This window comes from Arvicola amphibius, chromosome 10, assembly GCF_903992535.2.
Source record: "Arvicola amphibius chromosome 10, mArvAmp1.2, whole genome shotgun sequence".
NCBI lineage: Eukaryota > Metazoa > Chordata > Mammalia > Rodentia > Cricetidae > Arvicola > Arvicola amphibius.
This window is the reverse complement of record NC_052056.1, coordinates 7,521,916-7,547,237: the sequence shown is the minus strand read 5'-3', so window position 1 is coordinate 7,547,237 and position 25,322 is coordinate 7,521,916. Positions and strand designations below refer to the sequence as shown.

Here is a 25,322-nt window from a genome sequence, read left to right as displayed (position 1 = left end):
CCAAAAAACAAAACAAAACAAAACAAAACAAAACTCAGACTGGGACCCACACACACCTTGCTCAAGGCTTCTCTGAAGAGCTGAACAAAGTCTTCCATCATCTCAGCTGTGTACACGCCGGAATCCTGCCAAGCCTCCTTATCCAGACAGTGGGCAACTGTTTTCAACGCTCTCTTCAAAATGACCGAAATAAGGGATAATGCTGAGTGTTTCACAGGTGTGCTGTCCAACTGGGAAGGAAAGAGAATGAAATCCATATGTGTCTCCAGGTGGACACCCGGGCATGGCAGGCTCCTGTTCCTCAGGTTACCACTGGGGAAAAGCATAGGAGCTGGCTGGACTCTGCACTGACAAGAGGTGATGTGAGGACCTTCCACTTAGACATCTATTCTGACTGCAGCCGTCGCCAGGAAAGTGATTCCAAAGGAGCTTGTACTTCCAGTCAGCCGTCTCTGACAAGCACTCGGCCAGGACAGACGGCAGCGACAGCACAGGAGCTCCCAGGGACACCTGGCATCCACATGAAGAGAGGTAGAAAGAAGGCAAGGGAAGATGTTGGACCGTTCTCAATGAAGCCCGCCTCTATGAGGACCAAGCTACTGTGATGGCCTGGGTAAAATGCCCCCAGAGGTTCACATGCTAAAGCCTGGGTCCAGTGTGGTGGTTCTGAGAGGTGACAGGGCCTCTGGAGGGGTCACTGTGAACTGACACAGCTCTCGTGAGACGTGTTGTCACGGGAAGAACACAACTGAGGCGAGCCTGGTGGTGCACGCATACAATTCTAGCACCCAGGGGACTGAGGCAGGAGAACCACCGTGAGTTGACCATCACAAAAACAAAGAAAACGAAAGCAGCCCTGCCCTGGTCTCTGGCTTCCTTTCTCACCAGGTGTTCTACTTTCCCCTTCGCTCGTCCCTCTGCCTGCGGTCTGTGACACAGCGAGTGGGACCTCATTAAAGCTGTGACAAGCACACAACTACAGTGTCGTGACAGTGACGAAGGACGGCACAGCACAAACAGCGGCCATGCAGACTTCTGACCGTCAGAACGCTTCTCCAGTGTCTTCCATGACCTCAGAGACTGAGTAGCGCCCAAGGTCCACAGATCCCATTATCAAAAAGAGGAAATGGGTCCAGGCCCTGGCCAGGATTAGTGCATTCTTCAGCCACCATCCTGCTGGTCTGGCACACAGGAGTAGAGACCCTGGCCCTATACCAATTCTAGCAGAATGTGCACCTTTCCAGGACCCCCAGGGGTCCCATCCATGGGAGGGTGTATGGAGCTCTGACTGGAATAGTAGATATTTACAACGAAACACAAAAGGCCTTCTGAGTGTGCTTACTAATAACCATGACAGCCTAGTACCCCAGATTCCGGGCAGTTTCAGTTTTAAGCAAATGTTGTTTACTTAAGAACAGAGATGTGTTCTAGACCCAGGATGGCTTCATAGCTGGGATCCCTTCAAAGGCAGGCCTTAAAAAGTGTCCCCAAGTGCCCACAGTGCAGGGAGCACAGAATTAACCCAGGACTGAAGACCCTGCTGCCGAATCCTTATTTCCCACTTCCATAAGCAAACGCTCCTCTTTCTAACTCTGAAATACATGCTGTTGGAAAACTTCTCAGAGGAAAGCAGAGAGCAAAACACAACTCACAACTGCAACCCTTAGAAGCCATTCACTTCAATGTGTCCCTAACAAGTAAAAAGTCTCAGCTCTTGGGAAGGGCATAGGCTGTGGCTCAACAGACCTGGGCCAGCACAGAACGGTTGCCACTAGGAGAGACAGCTACGTGTTCAGTCACTCTTGAGCTGCGCAGTCCAGGAGATGGGACCCCTCTAGAGATAAACCCTGGTCCTGGAAGGGAAGGGCAGCCTGTTGTCTGACTGCAGGGACTAGGCAGGGGAGGAGTGCAAACGAGGCCTCCAAGCAAGTGCAGCCATTGAGTTCATTCCCCCCTGGGAAAACGTTAATCTCTCCACACAGCAGACAGGACCTGATGTTGCGATGATTTGTCACAGAGAACAAAAGGCCTTTCTGTCTAGTCCCACAGAGGTCACCTCTCCTCACACACTGTACACTCAGCACGAACCCTGAATGGGGCATCAAAGGGTTCCCTGCAGTCTCAGGAACTGAGGCCGACACACGCCTGTGCAGAGCACCATGGCTCCTGTCACATAACCACCTGCCCTCTCTGGTAGGCTGGTCATGGCTCTCTGTGTGCCAAGACTCTTGGTGGACATCAGACTACCTGGGCTTAGAATGGGCTGCCAGAGTCCAGTACCAGGTGTGTCAACAATCAACCATTCTCGTAAAACTAGAACACTTGTTAAACAAACAAACAAACAAACAAAAAAAGAAAACAAAAAACCAGGAACCCTCCGAATGTTGCTTCTGATGAAAAATGGGGGACCTGTATCAGAAATAAAGATGTGAATTTTTTTGGAAGTTTATTTTTATTTATGTGCATGTGTGTCTGTATGTGAGTATGGGCACATGAATGCAAGTGTTTGCAGAGGTTGTGAGAAGGTGTCAGACGCCCTGGAGTTGGAGTTACAGGCAGCAATAAGCTGCCCAACACGGTGCTGGCACAAACTGGAGAAAACCAGGTGCTCTTAGCTACTAAGAAATGATGTGAAATTTAAGTATCATTTTTTCCCTCCAACACTGCCTGAAAAAAGCTGCCCCTCAAAGTAAATGTTCCCCAGAAATCCTAACACCTGGTCCAAAAGGCCCTTGAAAGAAATAAGAGAGTTGGTGGTACATGCCTTTAATCCCAGCACTTGGGAGGCAAAGACAGGTGGATCTCTGTGAGTTTGAGGCCATCCTGGTCTACAAGAGCTAGTTCCAGGACAGGCTCCAAAACTACAGAGAAACCTTGTCTTGAAAAAACAAAAAAAGAAAGAAAGATGAGAGTTTGGTCCCGCTGTTTCCAGAGAGCCTGAAATAGTGAAGTTCTACTGCAGAAACTTCCCACACCCACACAGGACTACAGACGTGTGTGTGGAGGGATGGGGTCCTCACAGTACACTGAAGCAGGGATGAGGACACCATGCTAGTCACCTCTGGAAGGAATGCTAACCACAAGTGAATACATCTGCCCCTCACAGATGACCTCAAACTAAAACCCTGTCTGACAAAATAGTCAAATGCAGTCAGTAGAGGGCTCTGCAAGAGAAAGCTGGTGTTTGTGTCTGTGTGTGACTTACCTTTGTTTTTATGTGTGTGAATGTCTTGCCTGTACGTATATTTGTCTGTGTACCATGTGTGTGCAATGCTAGCAGAGGCTGGAAGGTATCAGATCTCCTGAAAATGGTGTCACAGATAGTTGTGAGCCACCATGTGCAGAGACCAGACTTGGGTCCTCTGGAAGAGAGGCCCATCTCTCTCCCCATGACTTACATTTAATGCCTGAGTGAACATGACCTTATTGCACACCAGAGGCACTGTGGTCACCATCACCATCGCAAGGAGTCTTGGTAAGGGGATAAACTCTCTGGTCCAAAAGGCCTGGGAAATCTCTGGCTGGGCCTCATAGATCTGAAAAAGGGAAGACAGAGCAGGTTATGAACGAAAGAACGCACTGACTGTAAGAACCCTAGATCCACTCACACTGTCACACAGGCTACCAGGACAAGGGCTTCCAGTGTCAGCCTGACGAACCACACCGCCCTTTTCCCCCCTTTTCAAGACAGGGTTTCTCGGTGTGTATTCCTGGCTGTCCTAGAGCTGGCTCTGTAAACCAGGCTGGCGTTGAACTCACAGAGATCCAGCTGCTTCTGGCTCCTGAGTGCTAGGATTAAAGGTGTGAGCCAACATTGCCCTGTTAATCACACTGTCCTTTTAAAGCTCCACAAAAATCCTTCAGAGAAAGATCTTTAGCATACAAATGTGTTCATGGTATCAAAGCTGGACCCCAGTGGGATTACCAGCCATACAGTAAGCAAGCCACATCATAAGAACTCAAGCCAGGCTATAAAACCACACAAGAGCCCCTTCAGCAGCATGGGGCTAGACAGTGTCAGAAGTAGCTCTTAGGACAGGTGCTGGCCACGGGCAGCTTCCCCAAGGTGAGTGCTTCTCATGGGATTCTGCAGAGGCCTGCACACATAGGTTCTCTAAGAAAACCAGGGAATATATGAGTAAAACAGCTGGTTTTACAGATAATGCCAGGACCAAACGGAGACACAAGCAATCAATCATGGGACTTTCCCCGACCAGGAAGACCATAAATTAGAAAGTTTATTTAGCCACACCAGGTGTCACTACTATGATTCTATTTATTGTTTTGATTGACCTGAAAATTCAAAATCCACAGGTCTTTGAACATCAACATTAGTGCTGAAGTGTCATATCTTACAGCATTTCAACCTTCAGATTTCTAGAGATGCCTTAGAGAGTAAGAGTACTTGGTGCACAAATACATGGACCCGTAGTTCAATGCCCCAGAACCCACACAGAACTTCAGGCATGACTGAGTAGGTACCTGCTGCTTCCACAGTGCTGCATGTGGGAAGACAGAGGAGGGTCCCTGGGTGATCTAGAGCTGTGCTGGCAGAGGAGGGGGGGCTGGGAAGGGGTCAGTACGCACCACTCAAACACTACATTCCCTGCGAGTCCTGCAGTCCTCTCGGACTCCACCGACACAGCCCAACTCCCAGGCAGAAAGGAGCTCAACCGCATCAAAAGGAGAATCCCAAATACAGCTCAGTGAGAAGCCGATGCTACCAGAGGACAAGGCCACCAAATCCCATGTCTAAAGAGCCCCTTGTCCCTGAGAGGGCTTCACTGCACATCCCTACAGACCAGCATGCACACCGGCCCTGACTCCTCAGACACTGCCCTGCGCAGTAACAGCTGTGCTGTGCTCTGTACCTTGTTCAGCAGCTTCACGTTGTTTAGCCAAGTGGACTGCACTCTTGGGAGAAAGGAAAAGGTGACTTCCTTGAAGTATTTGGTCAGCAGGTCCGGGCACACCTTCAGAATATTCACCACCAGACTGGCCACCAGCTCATCCCCAGCCGCAGTTTTCAAACTCAACAAGAAGTGCAAGAGTGTCAAGTTGCCTCCTCTGTTAGGAACAGGGACAAGGCAGAGGGTCAGCAAGAGAAGTCGCTCTCAGGGACACAGCAGTCACATAAAAGACAGTACCTGATGGGGTATGACGTGGCCTACAGGGGAGCCCTAGGGAAGGAATCCCATGGGGAAAAAACCATGGTGTCCCCGAACAGACAAAGGCATCTTCAAGCACAAGATAAAGAGGAGAGTGAAGCCGGGCCTGATAACGTGCCTGCTGAAGCACTGCTCAAGAGGCTCAGGTGGGGAGGCCACTGTAAGCAGGCACGCTCTGCACCAGCCTGGCCAGCAGAAAAAAACCCGCTGAGAGTAAACCTCAGTCGGGAAGCACCAGGCCCAGGATCTCTATGGCTGAAGCTTTAGAGCTACTACTTCAGAGCATCCAGATGCTCCAGGCCTTGGCACCTGCTCACTAATTAAGTGGCTCACCAGGGTTGCCATCCTATGCCTACCACCTGCCTTTAAAATCTTACTCGACAGTGCCAGCGTTTCTCTTCACCTGTGGGCACTTCAGTCCGCAGTGGCAGTGCGGGGCAGGCAGCTTTCCGACCCTTACAGAGGAAGGCTGCACCCTTACTCTATGCTGCAACCTTGTCTGCTGACCACTGAGTGTACGGCACCACCATTCTAGGCAATGGCAGCCTCTGCTCTGACCACTTCTCGCCGATCAGACTAGGACCAGAGAAATAACTCTTCATGGTTGTGAGAAGTCACAGAAGCCTTGGCCAGGCACGACGACAGTGACAATGGAGAAACGAGGGGTGACTCCCATGACTACTGGGCCATCTTGCCTTTAATTCCTCAATTCTCCCCATTTCCAACCAGCACAGTGCTCCCTCCCCAACCCTAAATAAAAACACTTACTGTTGGCCGATAGTTTCAAAAATCCCACATTAACTGCAGCTTTTTGCAGTGGCACAGTTAAGAGAGGGGAAATGCTTGGGGGTGTGTAGCCAGTTTCCAACAGTTGTAACATTGTGTTGGATTCTAATCTCTTTAAGTTGCATTTTAACAGGAAAATGAGTTCATTCTGATGTGAAAAAAGCTATTAAGTTTTTCTAAAGTTAGGGCTAGAGATATAGCTCAGAGGTAGAGCACTTGCCCAGAATGCTCAAAGCCCTAGCTTGAGTCCCAGCACACAGAAAAAATATTAAAAAGTAAAAGAAATGTAATAAATTAAATCAAAATAATCTCAAAACAAATCCACAGTCACAGGTAGAAGACTTTCCCATCATGCTACCACGCTGAAGGAATCAATTATGTCCCTTCAGTCATTCCAAGTTATAAGTGACTGAATTCTTTTGTTTTTGTATTTTGATTTTTATTTATTTAATTTTATGCATGAGTGTTCTGCATGTATGCTGCAGGCCAGGAGAGGGCACCAGATCTCATTACAGATGGTTGTGAGCCACCATGTGGTTGCTGGGAACTGTACTCAGGCCCTCTGGAGGAGCAGCCAGTGTTCTTAATCGCTGAGCCATCTCTCCAGCCTGTATGTGTTTATTTTTTGAGATAACGTCTCTCTAGTATATAGTTCTGCCTGTCCTGGAACTCACTACGGAGACCGGGCTGGCTTTGAACTCACAGAGCTCCAACTGCCTCTACCTTCCAAAGGCTGGTATTAAAGGTGTATGACACCACACCCAGCCTGAATTCATAAAGAAATGCTACGCAGTCAAGAAGAGGAAAAGAAATCACTAAGTGGCGCACGCCTTTAATCCAAGCACTTGGGAGGCAGACACAGGCAGATCTCTGTGAGTTTGAGGCCAGCCTGGTCTACAAGAACGAGTTCCAGGACAGGCTCCAAAGCTACACCGAAAAACCCTGTCTTGAAGAAAAAAAAAAAAAAAAAGAAAAGAAAACACATTCAACCTTTACCAGTGAATGAAGATGGGACAGATTGATTGTTTGCCTTGTTAAAGGAAAAAAAAATCACACATTCAAAAGAATTAATACCATTAGATTTAGACCTCATTTCCTTACTGATAAAATCTCATAACTGTGAATTAGGAAATAGACAAAAACGCCACTCTGATGTCCTACCCACTGGCAGCATGGAGGAACAGGGGCTGTTCAGCTATCACATGGATCAGCTTTGGAATCAGATTTCCTGCACCCAGTGCAAGTTCTGCTGCTCAGAGGACCAGTGTCTTGCCCTCCATGTGGCCTCCTTCCTCCTCAGCAAAGGTGGGGTAAAGCTCAGGGCTACTGTAGAGCCTCTGTCAGCAGGCTTCCCTTGCCTAGGAAGGCCCACTCTGGGGACTCTTTCTCAGATCCAGAAGACACCATTGTCTTTAAGGACACCCATGCATGCATATGCACTGCCTTCCCCTGTAAATGCTCCTTTTTCTGTGTGCCTAAACTGATACTGTGAGCACTCTGCCCCCAAGGGCACTGACGGAGAGACTCTCTCTAGGTCTCCCACAGCCACCCCTAAAATAAATTTAATCGTGCTCATGATTCTGACTCTAAGCACCAGTGCCTTCTCTTAGCTGGTTTCCAACAGACAGTCAGGATGTGCCACTCTTCAAGGGACACACACAGAGGTTCACATGGCAATGCATTTTACCTGCCAGAAGTTCCCAGCGAGGCGTCATAAAAACTAATCCCATGCTTTCGAGAACAACAGAGATCTATCAGGAAGTTATGAACGAGGTCCCTCACCATGGCTTTCCCCGCCTCTTCAGCAGACACCTAGAAGGTTTAACAAACTATCAATTCCAAAGTCCTAGCTACAGAATAAAAACAGAGCAGTGTCACCAGATGACAACTAAGAAACTATTTTAAAACAAATGCTTGAGGTCAGTTTAAAATGCAAACAAGTAACCAAGGATGCACTGATCACCATGAAACAATACTCTTAAGAGGGCTGAGCTTAAACTTGTATTCTTAAAGTTAAAAATGAAGTCCTCTATGCCTACTAGGCAGGCACCACAGGGCCACCCAGGATGTCACTCAGCAGGAGATAACTATTTTCTCATTAAAAACAAAAGAAGGTTTATGCTCATTGCGCCAAGACTAGAATAAATACCTCGTAAATTGTGTCACATATTGCAAAGAATTAACACTAATTTACCTATCTAGCCAAAAGTCAAAGGGAACAGATCATATGGGAGTTCTTTAAAGGCCTGTAGTAGTTGGGATGCTTCTTCCTCCTGATTGTGAGGGTCACACGAAGACAAAGATAAGCAAAACCCGGACTTACCTCAATGCTTTCTGGGTTTTCTGGAACGACATCTGTGATCCCATTCCAATTGTAGAGAGCAGCTATGTGGTTCAGAAGCTGCCCAGTAAAGAAGCGCACCTTCTGGGTTTTCGTGATGTTTTTATTGTGAATTACCTGGAAGCAGCACGAAGAGAAAGAAAAAGAAAGTCAATAACTTTTATAATATTGTTCATCTTTTTCTATTATTATAAAAGTATGCATATCAAGGGGAGATGAATATTACCAGGAAAAAGAAAGGAAAGAAAGAAAGAAAGAAAGAAAGAAAGAAAGAAAGAAAGAAAGAAAAAAAGAGAAAAAGAGAATTTGCCAACATCCCCAAATAAGTAGACTACCACTTACCATTTTGGCGTTTCCTTTTAGCCCTGCCCACCTACACCTACGTGTGTGTGTGTGTGTGTGTGTGTGTGTGTGTGTGTGTGTGTGTGTATGTGCGCGCGCGCTAACCAGTTATCTTTTTTGCCTGAGGTTATGTTTATTTATGGTTTGGGTGTTTCCTTTATTTACATGGTTTATCTTTTCCCACATCATTCAAAATTGCATCAGGGCATCGTTTTGGAGGGTTTACCATGGCTCCCTGTGGCATTTGTAACAGTGGTTCCACACTCGGCTATCCCTACAAAGCCATGGCTAGCATCCTGCTAAACAATTTTCACCACATCTCTGTCTAGGGAGCAGGCACTGCTTCTTACAAAGAGGACCCCATTCAGGACCTCTGCCCCATCCAGAGTTACCCCAAATCCCTGTCACTATGGTCCAGGAACAAGTATTCCAAATGTATCCTTGGGTGGTACTAATGCAAAAACCAACTGTAGGTTCAGGTGTAAGCAGGTTTCTCAAGCCCCACTCTGGGAGATGTACTGTAGGATGTCCCATAGTGACAATCAAAACGACCTCCAGACAGCTCCAAATGCTCTCCCCTTGGCGGAGAAGGAGTCAAACACCCTAAGCTGAGAATCACTCTGGCAAATACCACCTAATGTATTGTCCGTGCTTAGTAGCCTTGGCTTCTGACTTTTCATTTTGGAGGGTCAGTTTTTTCACTGACCACTGAAAGTAACTCTATAGAAAAGTCCTGATCCTTTCACCACGTTTTAAAATGTCTCTTAAGGTACCTGAAAAAGGCAGAATATGCAGCACGACTCAAGTGAGCACGGGCAGATGTGTAAAGAAAGCATCATTTACATTTATAGGTCAAAGTACTGAGGCTGAACTGTAGACCAGCAGCTTTGCTGTTATGATAACAAATGGGACCGGCTCCAGGACTAACTCCCCACCAAGACCAAGTTTAAGCCTAATAAGCTGCTGTCTCAACTCTGAAACACAACAGATGGGGGTGGGGCGGGGGTGGGGCAGGCCTCTAGGCCTTCTCAAAGACAACCAAGATGGACACATACCTTTGTTTTCAGTGTAGACAACAAAATGTTGATGGTAGAAATCTTATCCTCCTTTATGCCTGAGCTAAAAATACAGGGGATAAATTCTGAAAATAAAAGTTGCAAAGAATTAAACACCTGGGTGCTTTGAAACGAGGAGCAAACAACACCACACCTGGTTCCAGTTCTGTACTAATGACACAAGTTTTCAAGAGCAAACCTGCTCCATGGCCCAGGGTAAAATGACCGCAGGACTTGCAGGATGCTTGGTACAGGCCCATGCTTAGTACATGCTTTCTTACATGAAGCAAAAGCAACTCGGTCCTCTCTGGGAAAGGACCCCGTGACACAGTCCTTGAGAACCCCTCTCCCACTTAAGCAAGCTCAGGGATGCCATCATTTTTGAGGCTGCTGGGGGTGGAGGGAGTAGTTTGTTTGCCTTTCACTTTGGCGAGCCCTTTTCCTCTACCAAGAACACAACTGAGGTGACACGGGTGTCAAAGCAAAACAGTTTCCCCTGATCCACACCCGCCTAAAACAACACACAATTTCTACAACAGAAAAACACATTTTTTTGTTTTGTTTTTTTAAGCCAAACCAATGTTTCGAGTTAACCATGACCTTCTAACTCAACCTCAACACTGTGATATCCTAGTTGACTGTTGGTTTCTGCTGGGTCCATAGTCTGTCCAGTGTTCATGAAATGCTATTCTACACTCAGCCACCTGTCACTCAAACACTGACATCTGTGTGTATTTTTCTACCTGACAACTAGTACTCAATTTGCTCACCTCCTCCCTTGCTAATGGACAGTCAGAAGACCAATTGTCAGCCAGTTATAAGGCTTTCCCTAACCAATCACCTACTCACATCCTTAATTATTTCCTTGGACAACTGACTAAATGCAGAATTGCTGCATCAAATATCTTTAAAGCCTCAACACACAAGGCCCACTGCCCTGCATAAGCTGTCTGTTGGCATCGTATATGGGCACTTGCTCATTCTTTAGAGAAGCCAGGCGGATGAGATGATCCACAGGGGAGCCCTAACAGCCACAGCCTAACCCTGAGCTAGTTCCCGGGAAGAGCAGGGGAGCCGAGGCTCTACGATGGTCAATTCTCACTGTCACCCTGACTAGATTTCAAATTGCCATGGAAACAAACCTTGTGCACATCTAGGAAGGCGCTTCCAGAAGTTTAATTCAAGAGGGAAGGAAGGCCGCCCTGTCTGTCAACAATATGGGCTGGGTTCCCTGACTAAATAGAAAGGAGAAAGTGATCTGAGTAGCAGCATTCATCTCTCTCTGCTTCCTGACCATGGATTTAATGTTACCAGCTGCCTCATGCTCCTGCCACCATGCCTTCCCTGCCACCAAAGATTATTCCCCCCAAAACATAAGCCAGAACAAACCCCTCCGTCCTTCAGCTGCTTCTGTTGGGCACTCTGCCACAGCAACAAGGAAAGTCACTAATGCAGACCCTAAGCAAATTAGATCTCCCATAATGCTCTGCCACAAGAGCAGCAGAGCCACCACACAGCCCCAGTCCCGCCTCCACTCCTACCCTCACCTGCTGTGATCCCTGTCCTGGGGAGACAGAAGGATTGGTCACCAAACACTTAGGCTGTAGCACACTGAGGACTCTTCCAAGGCCTCAGCCCAGTGTTCTGCCAGGACATGAGGGTCTGACTGTAGAACTCTGACTGAGCAACTGCCATGTGCTACCCCAGGGCAGTCACCATCCTTCTGAAACGCTTAGTAAGACACTAATGTTCCAAACAAGCTCTAACAAGGCTGCACAAAGGAAGCAGTCATCAGAAGGTGGTCAAACTAGAGTTCCCTGGTGCCTTGATATTCTGATAGCATGGAGTACAGGCATTAAGGAAATTAAATTTGTCTGTTACTTATGATGATGCAGAGAATCAAAGTCCTTGTACATGCTAAGGAAGTGCTATACTACTGAGCTATATCCAAACCCCTTATACTTCATTTTAAAAAATGCAATTATTGGGAGTGGAGAGATGGCTCAGTGGTTAAGAACACAAGCTGCTCCTCCAGGGGACCCAGGTTTGATTCCCAGCACCCACATTAGCAGATGAAAACTATTTCTAAGTCCAGATCCAGGAGATTTGATACCTTACTCTGTCGTCTGCAGGTAGCACATGCACGTGGTGTGTACATACACACAGGGAAAACACCCATACACATGAAAACAGATAAATACAAGATGTTAAAGCTGCAGGTGCTAAGGAAGCCAGGCAATCAGGCCATGGTTCTGTGCGTCCTCTCCTCACCTGCCTCAGGCTGTGCCCAGCACTCTGACAGCCTCAAAGGCCACCAACCAGTGGTATCAACACACAACTACTCAAAGCCTTGCCTCCAAACACGACCTCTGAGCACTGCAGTGCTCACTGCAGGCTGCAAATTCTTTTGGCAGAAACCATTTGCCATAGGCTTTTTTGAACTCCAGACTTTCCAAAGCACAGAGAGGAACTCCCACCTTTTAGTTCCAGCACTTGCCCGATAGTGTTGTCATCACCCGCAATTAGGAAGGCGAGGGCAAACTGGATGTAGGCCAGCCGGACGTCATGCACTCCCTGGAGGACAAAGGAGACTCATGTCACATGCAGCCACTAGAGACAGGAACACAGAGGCACGTTCACCTTCCAGATTAGTATCGCCAGCCTCGTCTCCAGGCACAGCACACGGATTCCTCATTCTTTATGAGAAGTTAACTTTCTTTGCATTTCCTCAACCCCTTAAGTCTTCTCTGCTTTTCCCCCTTTTTAGAGTCCTATTTTCTATACAAAAGTATGGCTGAAAACAGTTGTGCCCCTTCCCTGACTTATGACATAAATTTCTTTAGTTCACTCTAGGATAGGGCCAAAGATCCTTAGGCCTGCTGGGATCCATTCCTTCTTGCTTGCTAATAAAAACAATCTATTGTGTTTTAGAAAAGCCAGAGATAATGGAGACATGGTGCTGCTTTTGATGAAAAGCCAGCGTGGTGATATCTGGTTTTTATTAAATATTGTAAATAAGTTACTAAATCACAGTAAAAACTAAAGCACAGATGCTTCATGTTATAAACCCATGGACGGCCCAGGATACAGCCCACAGGCATCGGCATGACCCAGGGGGGCAGGACACAAAGACCAAGACAGTGAGGACAGAACAGCCGCATAAGGCTGCCCAGGCTGAGGGCAACACCGACACACAGCAGACAGGAGGTATCGAGCTTCTATATCCTCGAGGGTCCTAAGGCTGCAGGCTTTCCTGAGTGTGGCAGACTGGACCTGCATTTTGTCTCTATTGTTCTGTTTACCTGTAGGATGTGATCAGCTTTCCCCCACAGTGCTGTTGTTAAGATACATTCATGTCTCAACACAAGAAGAGAAAGGACAGGTTTCCACAGCTGCTCCAGCACTGGAACGTGCACCAAGAGCCTCCACCACTTAAACTGAAAACTGTTTCAGCCCCAAATTATTCCAAGGTGCCTTAATGCATTGCCAGGAGATAGTAAGACAAGAAGTCAGCATCCCTGCCTTCCAGATCCTCCTGGTCAACTTAGCAGCAACAGAAGAGGTGGTAGCAGTCATTGTGATGGTGGTGGGAACAATGACAATGTTTACTGAGCACCTGCTCCATGCATGCCAGGCACTGTGGCAAACACTGAATCACTGTCATCTCATCCAGTGCATCACCAGCCAAGGGGGAGCATGGACACTGTGCAAATGAATTAGGAAAGCATCAGCATCCGCATCAACAGCAGCAGCATCCACTGAAGCACCGAGAGTCAGGGCCCTGGGATCCCAGTTTATTGTCACTTGAGATTTTTCTAAACTGTGGATACAAGCAGAGTTGGACTAGATCTTCCTGTGGTTCCTCTAACAAAGAATTTCTAATGAAAAGAATCTAGTTACCACCTGTTGGTTCCCATCCTATACCCCAACTAATCTCAAATCCTACACTGTACAGAAACTAGCCTGACAAATCTCAGAGACAAGGATGTTTACCTCCCCAGGCTGGCCACTGTCAATCCTTTACCAATCTCCACCAATCCTTCAGAGACATCCCTTTCCCACGGAAAGAAAGCCCATGCCTACTCCTTGTTCCCACCCCATGACCTCACAGGGCTGTCACCCCAGAAAGGAATGAAATTCTCTACTCTTGTTCTGAAACACTTTCTAAAATAGACTGAAACACTGGCAAAGCCACTCTCTGGCACAGGCTCTCACTGGCTGGGTAAACAGGCCCTGATCTGTTTCTTCAGGAACACTGAAACACACCTTACAAACCAGAATGACTCTCCATCTCCAACCACAAAGAAGGGGAAAGTCAGGTGTTTAAGGTGTTTAAAGATGCTCAACAAACCTACCAGCAAAATACAACAAACAAATGTTTCTTGTTTGGATCCAGTTGGAACCAAGAAGTATAAGAAGTTCTTTAAGCTAGGAAGACCCAAAGGTCAAACTGGGTGTTCACAGTAAGAAATTATTAATGGTGGCAGTGCCATAATGGCATTGTGGTTTTGTTTTCAAACAGACATTTTTCTACTAAGAGTGCATGCTGAAATATTTATACTGAGATATGATTCACGTCTGGAATTTGCTATAAAAGTCAACTGACAAGGTGGGGTGCTAAGTGGGTAAAGGCGCTGGCACCAGCTAAGGCTGGGACACAGGCTTCCTTGTGCTGCTCTATTTTTAAAGCCCCTGGTGTCTTTTTTGAAAAACCCTGATGTGCAGAGTCACTGACCACATATACAGAGCCCCTAGGGTAGCCTACATAGACCACACGATACAGTACAACAACTTTCAGTGTGACAGCTTCCACCTTACAGGTCCTAGAGGTAAAACAGCCCACCCTAAGAGCCGGAGGTGGACCAGCTGCTGCAGCCAGGGTTTGGGAGGGAAGCCTGAGCTGGGCTTTTCCCTATCATCCAGGCTGTCTGGGTGGCCCCTCTACACCAGTCTACTTTACTTAGACAGCTTGGAAACTAAATCAGGGGGAGGGGTAGGATAGATTATCTGATAGATAATCACTGCTAGGCTTACTGCCAGATAAGACCAAAGAACTTCAACATTTGCCTTACTGTGTAAACAGCAAACACTCTTTTCATTATAAATACATTTCATGTCCAAAGCCCTTACCCACTGATGGGAATCTGTTGACATGCTAATAAAGCACAGTGTCTAAGAGACACTAAGACCTGGACTTTTCTTCCCTCAGAGACGGCCTGAGGTGTAATGTCATAAAACCCTCAATACCAGGCTAGTCTCCTAGAGCCATAAAAATAACATGGCATTATTATTAACCCTTCAGTTTACTTTCTAACAATTAAGAAATGTAATCCCCAGGTGTAGAAGGAATGGCAGGGCTGGGACAACTAGCTAGCATACCTTTACACAGGAAATGCAGAGCAACATAGCTCTCCACCTCAACAAATGGGGTGGTATGTGTTCACTGTGCTCTTCTCGGGAGGAAGGGAACACTTGGGCCTTGGCCGTGCACACCACTGGGCACCATTAGGAGCCAATCTGGCAAGCAGGAAAAGGTGATACCAAGACCTGCAGCTGACCCCTGTGCTGGGAACTTAATTTGGTCTTGGTTGAGTTTCCTTCCCCCGAGCTCTGTCAAACCCAAGCAACACCTCTAGAGCTACTACTCAACTCCCACAGTGCTCCTAAAAACCGAGCATTCCTGCTCTCATTCTCACTGGCACATCCAGCCTCTACCCATTACAAGAGTACTACAGAGCCCAGGAGTTCTCTGGGCTGAATTCTAAAGGATTTCTCTAGAGTGGACAGAAGACAAGAGGCCTGGGAGCTGGATAAACTCAGCTAGGGCAGAGCAAGGCTCTTCAAGTCACTCAGAAGAGAGGGTGCTTACAAACTGTTCTCTCAGCCCAGAGCCCTAAGCCATCAAGCCCACCTCGCCTCTTCCTGGATGTCCCAACTGTTCAGGCTCTGTTGAGACCTATCTTTGAAGCTGGGTGAGGAAAGGCTGTTACCCCACTCTGAGGCATAGTTTTTGGCAGGTGTAGAGATCAAGGAAAGGGAACTGTGGACAAGCATGACTCTGGGAGATTCTCACCTTTGAATCTCTCTTGGTCACCAGGGTATACAAGGCTTTTTTATTCAAATCAAAACAGCTGCACACATCCCTGGCGGCTTCAGGACCCTGAGTCACCATGGCAGCCATCAGATCCAGGCAGGCTCGAGCCAACCTGCACAGGGACAGGAAACCAAGTGTGAGGAAGAGAGGCAAGCACTATCAGGAAGCCCAGTGCATACCTGGCTTAGGATTTGCTACCCAAAACCAGGAAAAAGAAGGAAAACACAAATGTTCTTTTCATTCATAGTTTTTAAGCACAACAAAACTTTAAAAGGAATTTAAAAGCCAAGGGAAAATTCTAAAATAAAGATGAGAAAAAAATGTTATTATTATTTGAAACAGAGTTTCACTATATATGTAGCTTTGACTGAAGGCAAACTCACTATGTAGAGACTAGGCTGATATTGAACTCACAGAGATTTGCTTGCCTCTGCTTCTTAAGTGCTGGGATTAAGTTATAAGCCATTATGCCCAGTGCTAAAGATGAAAATTGTATTTCTCAAGCACATCATCAGTGACTGAGCAGACACAAAGGACCACTTCAAAGAGGTATCTCCAAAACTGCCCTCTTGGCAGCCTTCTGCTCTGAGCTTGCCAGGAGTGGTGGCTCCACACAAGGTGATGCTCTAGACACTGGAAAAGTAAGAGGCTATGATCCTCCGCATACAGGCTTATGGGAAGAAGACAGTGCACAGATGTGGACCACTGTGCCAGCTGCACAGGTATTTGTCTACATGCAGACACTAAAATGGGACACAGAGACAGAAAAGACCTGAGGTGGTCAGTGAAGACCACACAGACCTCTCCCCTGCAAAGTGTTGCGGAAGGCACAGCACATGACCACCTGAGAGAAGAGCCATCCAGGCGCACAGGCATGCCTGGGCCCCAGGGCAGTGAAGGAAGCTACAAGGCGGCTAGAGCAGAAAGGACACTGGATGTCCCTGCTGGGCATTGGTGAAGGAGGGGCTGGAAAGACACGGTCCCCAAAGCCTCAGTAACAGCATATACAAAGGCTGGTGTCTGGCCACCCAGGCAGGCACCCACCTGTAACCAGAGGCATAGAGGGATTCACACAGGAGCTTCATATGGTTATTCAGCAGCTTCTTCACGATGTTGGTACCCACCACATGGAAATGCGCAAGATCACTGGCTGTCCTCAATAATATGGCCTCAAAAACCTGAAATATTAGCAGCACCTGCGAAGGCATAATTGAACACTATTGAACATTTCATTCTTGTCTCAGCAAGTTACAAAGTCAGGCCTTCCCCAGATCCTGAGCCAAAACAACAGGGAAGTGGACCAGAGTTTAACAGCCTCAGCCACCGTCTGTTTCTGAACCAGAAACAGACAAGAGGCTGCTTAAAGCTTCACAAGCACAACATGAAAGCAAAGGACAAAACTCTACTGAGACTGAAACTTACTGCTCTGAGAACATTCAGTTCTCTAGACTTACAACAAGAGTCCTGAGATCAACAAGCTCAAAAATAGTTCCAATTTTCAACCTCTGTAAAACCAATCAATTCCACACGTGTTCTGAGTGTAGCAGGGCTTATCGCTAAAGCAAACCAAGTGCACTCTAAGAACCTGTACTCCTAGGGCTGGAGAGACGGCTCAGCAGTTGAATGCGCTGGCTGTTCTTGCAGAAGACCTGGGTTCAGTTTCCAGCACCTAAATGACAGCTCACACTCATCTGCACTCTAGTTCCAAAAGATCAAATGTCCTTTTCTGGCCCCTGTGGCAGTGAGCATGCACGTGGTGCACATACATACATACATACATACATACATACAGGCAAAGCACTAATAGACATAAAAATAAATGAATAAATCTTTTTAACAAACTGTAACCTTGACTTATAAACTATTAAAGAAAAGCTGCTCTTTCGCATTAAAATGATTTCAAAGGCCACAGACGCAAAGCACTGGGACTAGAGCTCAGTGCCGCACACCGGCCTCTTCATCACACAGGTAAGAAGCACCTACTTCATTCTCAGGCCGCTTCTCTCCACTCAGGAGCTGGAAAATCTCCGCACACTCCATGGAAATCTTGATGTAGCCCTCAACGACATCACACATGGCTTCCTGAGGTAGCTGCTTGGCAGCAGAGACGAAGGCTTCCAAAGCTGGAGAAAGAGATAAGAGGCCAATGGGACATCCCCTCAGAAACCCTCACAGCCCCTACCAAACCACACTTTGTTCTGGGATTCCCACACCTAACGTACCTGAAGAGGCAGAGAACCCACTGAACTGAAGGGTCAGGCTAAGGCTGTAACTCCTACAAGACTATCTGAGGACAGGGCTCCTAAGAGACAAGGATGATTGGGGTCATCAGGTCGATGCCCCAATCCTACAGGACTGGCGTCCTAATGCCAGAAGAAGGAGGCACCAGAGAGATCCTCCTTGAAGAGGACACGGAGAGAGGCCATTCTGTGCAATCCAGAAAGAGCCTTCATGCACATGATCCTGAGTTCTTTCTATCCAGAAATGCAAAAAACATAAACGTTGTTCAGCATCTGGCATGAAGTCTTTGGTTATGGTAGCCCCTTGCAGATGAACCCAAGTGGACATCCTAAAAACACTCAAATGAGGGCAACACAGGAATGAAGCCGGTGGTGAGCAAACTCAGGCCGCAACACGGCTCTAGCCCTAGAAGAGGACTTGGGTCTGCAAATGAGGGTTGTAAGCTGCACAGAGACAACCACATCTTCCTTCTTGAACAGCAGTTCTATGTGGCTGATTCAAGTCATTCTGTAACATCTGGTCAGGTGTGAGAAACAAGGAGCAAGGCCTTATACCACAAGCATACCAAGTGAGGACATAGCAGGCAAAAACCTAAATTTGACCCAAACACCTGGGCCCACATCCTCGAGTGACAACCTATTAGCTTCATGGTGGTGGGCAAGTCACTGAACCCTGAGTTTCGGGTTCCTCATCTATGAAGTGAGCAGGGATAAGGGCATACCTAACAGGGCTTATAAAGTATAAAGGGAATAATTCTGTTTCACATACAGTACAAAGTACACCCTTCGAAGCCAGCAGCACTGAGGTGAAGTCTGCTCACATCCAGGTCTTTGCTAACCTCACAAGGCCTGCTCCGACCTCACCTTATGATGAGCACAGCGTTTTCCCCGACAGCAATCCTCCCAGCTCAAACCTTTCCAAGTGCTCTGTCTAAGCAGTGCTGCTTCCCTAGGCACCTGCAGTAGACCAGTGAGGCAAGAAGCAAGGGTCATAACATCCTCACGGAGGTGTCCCGTATCCTGGTGGCTCTACCCACAGGTCCTAGAGCCACTTACTCACAATACTGACTTCTCTTCCAGACAGCTGGAGTTCAAGGGCTGCCACTGCAGGGAGAGCAGTTCTAACACCTTCTTAAGAAACCCTTGCCAAACTCAAACTCCAGGAAGAACGGAGTATGCTGGGGTGAGAACTGCTGGCTATTACACCTGCCAGCTCACACCCATCCTTCCACTCACTGTATACTGAGCACTTACCATACCAGACATGGGATGAGCTGGTCAACGAACTGCAAATGGCCTCCACCAAGGTGGTACAATGTGGACTATGTGAGGCCAATATTCATTCCATGGGTAGCTATTATGGCCCTACCGTTTTGTTAAGCAGACATGTATTACAGAGTGAGCGCTATGAAGACAAGCAGGGGCAAGGCTGCCAAGAGCTTATAACTGCAGAGTGTGATTCTGACCAAGAGCTAGGAAGGTGGCACCTGCTGATGCCTGATGATGAAAGAGTGAGCTGGGGGAAGGGGCGAGGCAGAGCTGCAAGTCAATATCAAGAGTTCCAGGCCCGTGGGAACAAAGTGAGGGTAGGCACAGCAGGACTGAGGTTGAGTGAGTGGGGAGGATGGCCTGAGATGAAGACAAGCAGGCAGGCTAGATGGAATAGTAGCAATGGCTTTGGTTATTAACCTAGTGCAGTAGGAGCGCACCAAAAGACGCCACGAGAGGAGTGACACAGAGCAACAGCTTTCAAAGAGCACCTCATGCTGCATGTGGAATGGGATCTACAGAAAGAGCCCAAGCTTGGGCAGCTCTGGCCACAGCACAACAGAGACTAATGACCACGGAGGACGTTCTAGAGACACACAGGAGGATGTTCTAGAGACACACAGGAGGATGTTCTAAAGACACACAGGAGGACGGCCAAGTGAGAGGATGGACTGACTGGGCACAGGAGGGATCTGGGGGCACACTCATATTCACAGCATGGCCTTCTCCGTCACCAGGGAAGGGCCAGCATCACAGCGTGGCCTTCTCCGTCACCAGGGAAGGGCCAGCATCACAGCACGGCCTTCTCCGTCACCAGGGAAGGGCCAGCATCACAGCATGGCCTCCGTCACCAGGGCAGGGCCAGCATCACAGCATGGCTTTCTCCATCACCAGAGAAGGGCCAGCATCCTTAAGAGAACCAGACGTAAGCAGACCCTTTCTTGCTCTAGATCCTGATTCACTGATCATCACTTTATCCCTGACCCTGGTCCACTGAGCACCCTCTGCAATGGGACCCCAAAGCACCCCCTCCTCACTGCACACACAGCATGAAGGAAAAACCCAACACCCATCCACCAATCCTATCCTTGGCAGCATTTCTATCACAGGAAGTCAACAAGTACCAATAGGGAGGGGGAAAATCTGAAACTAGATTCAAACAAAAACCTACACATTCCCACATTCACCTAGACGTCAACGTTGCCACATCTTCCAATTACTTCACTCCACCTACCACCTGTCAAGCTAGCTGTCCCTTTGACACCTGCTCAGATGGCATGCTGCTCTCTAGCCGGTTCTTGAGATGTAGACATATGCTTTTGAGTAACCCTAAGCTTGCTCTTTGCTCCTGCCAGAAAGGCTCCTGTCCCTACACCATTCTACAATCTTGGAAACCTACTTCCTGAGGCAGGCCTTCTACCTCACAGATGAAGGTCCCAGGCACCTTGGACACAACACATGGCTGTCTACTCTGGAAGACTTGTGGTTGCGCGACTTTACTGACATCTGCTTTATCCACAATAGCAAGACCTGGATCAAGGTTTTATTCATTTAATCTCCAAATAACAGCTGCTAGTGTGTGGCCAATGCAAAGGTAGAATGATGGATTCTGTGCTGAAAATGGGCATCTTCTCCCAAGCAAACTACCAAGGGTGGGCACCAAAAGTTTAGAAATAAAAACTGTAAGAAAAAAAAATTAGCTGAGAATCCTTTTTGAAACAGTCTCTCTGGATAGTGTTTCCTGAGTCCCTAGGCTGTCAGTCAGCCCAGGGTAGTTCAGAACACAGACAGCTTACTATTCTTCAGGATGTCAGCAGCAGCTCCCTGCCAGATGTCACTTGTACCAAGTTCCAATTCTGTTCCTGACATACTAGCACTCCTAACGGAGGAAGTCAGGTGTACCTGGTTTGGAACTTCTTAGGCAGATCAGGCTAGCCTTGAACTCACAGAGAATCGGGTGCCTCTGCCTCCCTCTCCGCAGTGCTGAATTAAAGGCCTGCACCACCAAGCCCTGTGACAGTTAACCTGAGAGAAATATTTTATTAGCTTATTTTCCCACAACGTTGATGTCTGAACAGCACAACACGCTTAACTCTGGTTTCCCTCATAACCAACGTGACACGATTATAAGAAGTTGTGAAGTGTGGTCACACTCTTCACCAAGCGAGAGCAAGTTACAGAATCTGATCCGTCTCAGTCACGAGTCCGACCCTAGTCACTTGACAAGGAGCTGGAGGTCCTTATGGGACTTGTCACACGTGACTCCCCGCCGCTCTCCGGGCTGGCAGGGAGTTAGGGGTGCCTAAGGGGCCCGCTCCTGACAGCCCAGGGAGAGCAAGCTGTCTGGCTCATCTGCTCCGGGCTGACGCTCGCATGTGAACGACATCCCTTCCTCTGCTTTCCTGACCATCCCAGTCACCAGGTTTGGGAGGCTGCCCGGGGTGTGGCCGCACAAGCACGGACGCGCGGTCACCGGAACCCCCGTGTCCCCCGAGCCGTGAGAGGACTGTGGCGGGCGGGCTGTCCCCACGCCGGCCTCACTCACCAGGCCCTGGGCCCTGCGCGTCCCTCAGCTGGGTCTTGAACTGCACGCCCGTGAACTCCTCCACACGGGCTCGCTTGCCTCCGCCCGCGGGGGACGCCTTCCTCTTGGGGACCCCCATGGCCCAAACGGCCGGCCACAGACACCCGCACGCTCGCAAAACCCACGCGACCGGAAGCGCTGGCGGCAAGGAAGGGGCGGGACTGGAGGAAAAGCCGGAGCCTGAGTGGGAAAGCCGGTAGAAGGGGCGGTCCTAGGGTGACGAAAGGCGGAAAGGGCGGGGCCTTCTGGAAGGGGCGTGGAGGTAAAAAAAATACCTACTGGGCGAGGCCTGCTGGGGGCAGAGGCTTGGGGCGGGGCTTAGTGCTGGGGGCGGAGCCTGGAGGGCAGGGTTTCACCTGTGGCTCTCACCCTCTTGTCCCCGCAAACCGCGCACACGCCCCCACACACAGCCTTAGCTGCGGCAGTCTGGGCGGATCAAGGCGGTCCTCCTGTCCAGGCAGTGCTGTTGGGGTCCCCGAGCAGGCAAAACTCCCAGACCCTTCCCGAACGCCACCTCCCTGACGCCCAGAAAAAGCTCAGTGGCACCAGAGATACAGAATGGTGCTGTCCTAACAACTACAAAGGATTAATATTTTGCAATTCAAGCCCCTGCGTGTAGGCTGGGTGATTCTCGAGGGTCCGGTGTCAAGTGCACTTAGTGCTGAGAAGCCCTGGCTTGAAATTGTGAGCGCGCGAATGTGCAGGCGTCCCTAACCCTGAATTCCAGTTTATGTCACACCCCTAGCCAGATGGGCAGAGCTGGTAAGAGATCACTACAAATAACCTCCATCGAAGACTCGTGGGTTTACATACAGTCCTTCTTGTAGTGCCAGGGGGTGGTCAAAGAAAATAAACAGTTAAGAAAACTCCTTGGACAAAGTAGGATGTCCACATCTCTGCTCCCTCACTAAAATGGAGACAGCAAAGGGCGCTCTCCCCAGTCCTGGGCTGAAGAACAGGGAGTAACATAATGTTTAAAGACCCTGAGAGAGAAAGGGAGTACAGTACTTCTTCTTGTTGTAAACTGTTGATTTACAAGCCGCATTAAACTCTCTGGCATAATGTGGAAAAGTAAAAATGAGTAAAAGCAGGCAGCTACATTTTGTTAAAAACAGATCATATCAATGCCTGGATATGTATTTTAAACCCCAAACTAGCCTGTGACTTGGGCATTTTGATGGTTCCTGAAATTCTCTGGTATGCTCTTCTAGTCTGAGGAGACACTGCCTTGTGTTTTGGAAGCAAATATATATATATATATATATATATATATAGAGAGAGAGAGAGAGAGAGAGAGACAGGGTTTCCCTGTAGCTTTGGAGCCTGTCCTGGAACTAGCTCTTGTAGACCACCTGCCTCTGCCTCCCAAGTGCTGGGATTAAAGGTGAGTACCACCAACGTCTGGCAGGAAGCAAATATCTTTTAAGCATCTAAGAATGTGGTCCCTTGTGGCTACTATGATTTCTGAGTCCCTAATAGAAAAAACTCTTGTGTTTAACTCAGAGCCTATGGCCTAGAAAAACTATTGCACCTGTGGAAATTCCTTGGTCACAGGCTCGTCAGAAGAATAAGGATAACCAAAGCCATGAAATAATATAAAGAGAAGAGGGTAAAGACAGATTTGTAACCAATTGTCCATAGGGATCCTCCTGGATGATTAATTAACGTTCATTGACAGTCACCAGGACCCACACCAAAAAGCAGCAGGAAGAAGTAAGAAGCAGTCAAAAACCCCGAGTTAAGTTTTTGTGATGCTGAGGGAAATCACTGTCTCTCTGTACTGGTGTAATAAAGGAGAGTGGGCCGGTAAGACAACTTCAGTTCAAACCCCAGAACCCACATAGTGGAAGGGGAGACCTCTATATGCATGCTGTGGTAAGTGCAACACACACTCACACACACACACACACACACACACACACACACACACACAGATACAGTGAGAGAGACACACACAGACACACGCACAACAAGAGAAAGAGACACACAGACATACAGACAAACACACAGTATTTTTTTTTTTTTTTTGGTTTTTCGAGACAGGGTTTCTCTGTAGCTTTGGAGCCTGTCCTGGAACTCACTCTGTAGATCAGGCTGGCCTTGAACTCACAGAGATCCGCCTATCTCTGCCACTTGAGTGCTGGGATTAAAGGCATGTGCCACCATTGCCTGGCACACACAGTATTTTTTAAAGCACAAGAATTTGGGAGACTGAGGGATTTACCAGCACACCCAGCAGGCTGGCCCCAACTGCATAGACGCTCAGTATGTCCGACCTAGCCTTAGCTAAAGAAGTACTCAATGGCAGATAATGACTCAGATTCACAGATGGGTGTTTAAGACTGGCTCAGGGGAATTTGCTAAATCACCAATGCCAGGTCTTTGATACTTAGACCAACACCAAGAACTATAGCCAATAGTGAATTAGCTTTCCAGGAAAAGCCCTGTCATTTGTCCCCATGTTAATTGCTTTTCTTGTGACAGTGACTGAATACCTGGCAGGAACGAGGGAAGAAGGATTTCTTTTGGCTAAGAGCTTCAAAGAACGTCAATTCACTATGGGAGAAAGGGCTCAGTGTCGGGGGCAGCTCACCCACGGAGGTGGGGGTTGCCGAACAACTTTTTCACTTTTTCACACGTTGGAAGATCTGGAAACAGAAACTTATTTGGTTTCTGGACCACACCCAGAAGGAGATATCACCTTCAAGGCCTGCTCCCAGGAACTCACTTCTGCTAGAGAGACTACAGTCTCGGGTTCTACCTCCTAACTAGGGCCAGCAGCAGGGGACCAAATGCTCAAATACATAGACAGGGTTATTTCATACTCAAACAATCATAGTTTTCAAGGTTTCTCTGGTCTGTTGAAGGCTGAGCATCACTGCTCCAGGGCATTCCAGAGTAGTACCCACTTTAGAGCCTTTGAAGCCTCAGCCCGGCCTTTAGTGGCTCAAACCTTCATTTCAGCTGGACTCTTCTTGTCTGTTCTTCATTCTCACTTTGTGCCATCCTCCAGTTTTTGTTTGTTTATTTTGTGGGAGTTTTTTGTCTTTATTACTTTTTGGTGACAGAAAATAATCTTTGTTAATGTGCACTAAACGTATGATACAAGTCCAATGTTCCATTTCCATTGCCTAGAACACATATAGGTCCAATAAGTTCAATAAATATCTATACAGATACAAATATAAATGAGCCGGGCAGTGGTGACGCACGCCTTTAATCCCAGCACTAGGGAGGCAGAGACAGGCAGATCTCTGTGAGTTCGAGGCCAGCCTGGTCTACAAGAGCTAGTTCCAGGACAGGCTCCAAAGCTACAGAGAAACTCTGTCTCAAAAAATATATATATATAAATGAACACATGAATCTGTTTTTTTTTTACCTTGGTTTAAATAAAAGGAGCTGCCCAGCCAGAATCCATATCAAGTTCATTCTAAACTACGTTT

The 25,322-nt window shown here is 47.8% G+C and overlaps 1 protein-coding gene across 4 annotated transcripts in view; it reads right to left on the bottom strand.

Moving 5' to 3' along the window:
• Window positions 1-22,003, bottom strand: part of Urb1 (URB1 ribosome biogenesis homolog) — a 60,105-nt gene extending 38,102 nt beyond the window's left edge. For 3 of the 4 annotated variants that reach the window (XR_005287186.1, XM_038345916.1, XM_038345919.1), the window contains exons 1-11: window positions 21,841-22,003; window positions 17,770-17,909; window positions 16,831-16,982; window positions 15,766-15,898; window positions 12,170-12,266; window positions 9,693-9,778; window positions 8,278-8,412; window positions 7,642-7,766; window positions 4,872-5,067; window positions 3,399-3,536; window positions 57-230 (exon numbers count right to left, since the gene is read on the bottom strand). Coding sequence is in view for 3 of the 4 variants with exons in the window: in XM_038345916.1 (XP_038201844.1) it covers window positions 57-230; window positions 3,399-3,536; window positions 4,872-5,067; window positions 7,642-7,766; window positions 8,278-8,412; window positions 9,693-9,778; window positions 12,170-12,266; window positions 15,766-15,898; window positions 16,831-16,982; window positions 17,770-17,909; window positions 21,841-21,958 (1,494 nt within the window). In the remaining variant the exon portion in view is untranslated. Of the gene's footprint in view, window positions 1-56; window positions 231-3,398; window positions 3,537-4,871; window positions 5,068-7,641; window positions 7,767-8,277; window positions 8,413-9,692; window positions 9,779-12,169; window positions 12,267-15,765; window positions 15,899-16,830; window positions 16,983-17,769; window positions 17,910-18,890; window positions 18,984-21,840 lie in introns of all 4 variants that reach the window. The other variant, XM_038345918.1, reaches the window with a different exon arrangement.
• Window positions 22,004-25,322: the final 3,319 nt, after the last annotated feature.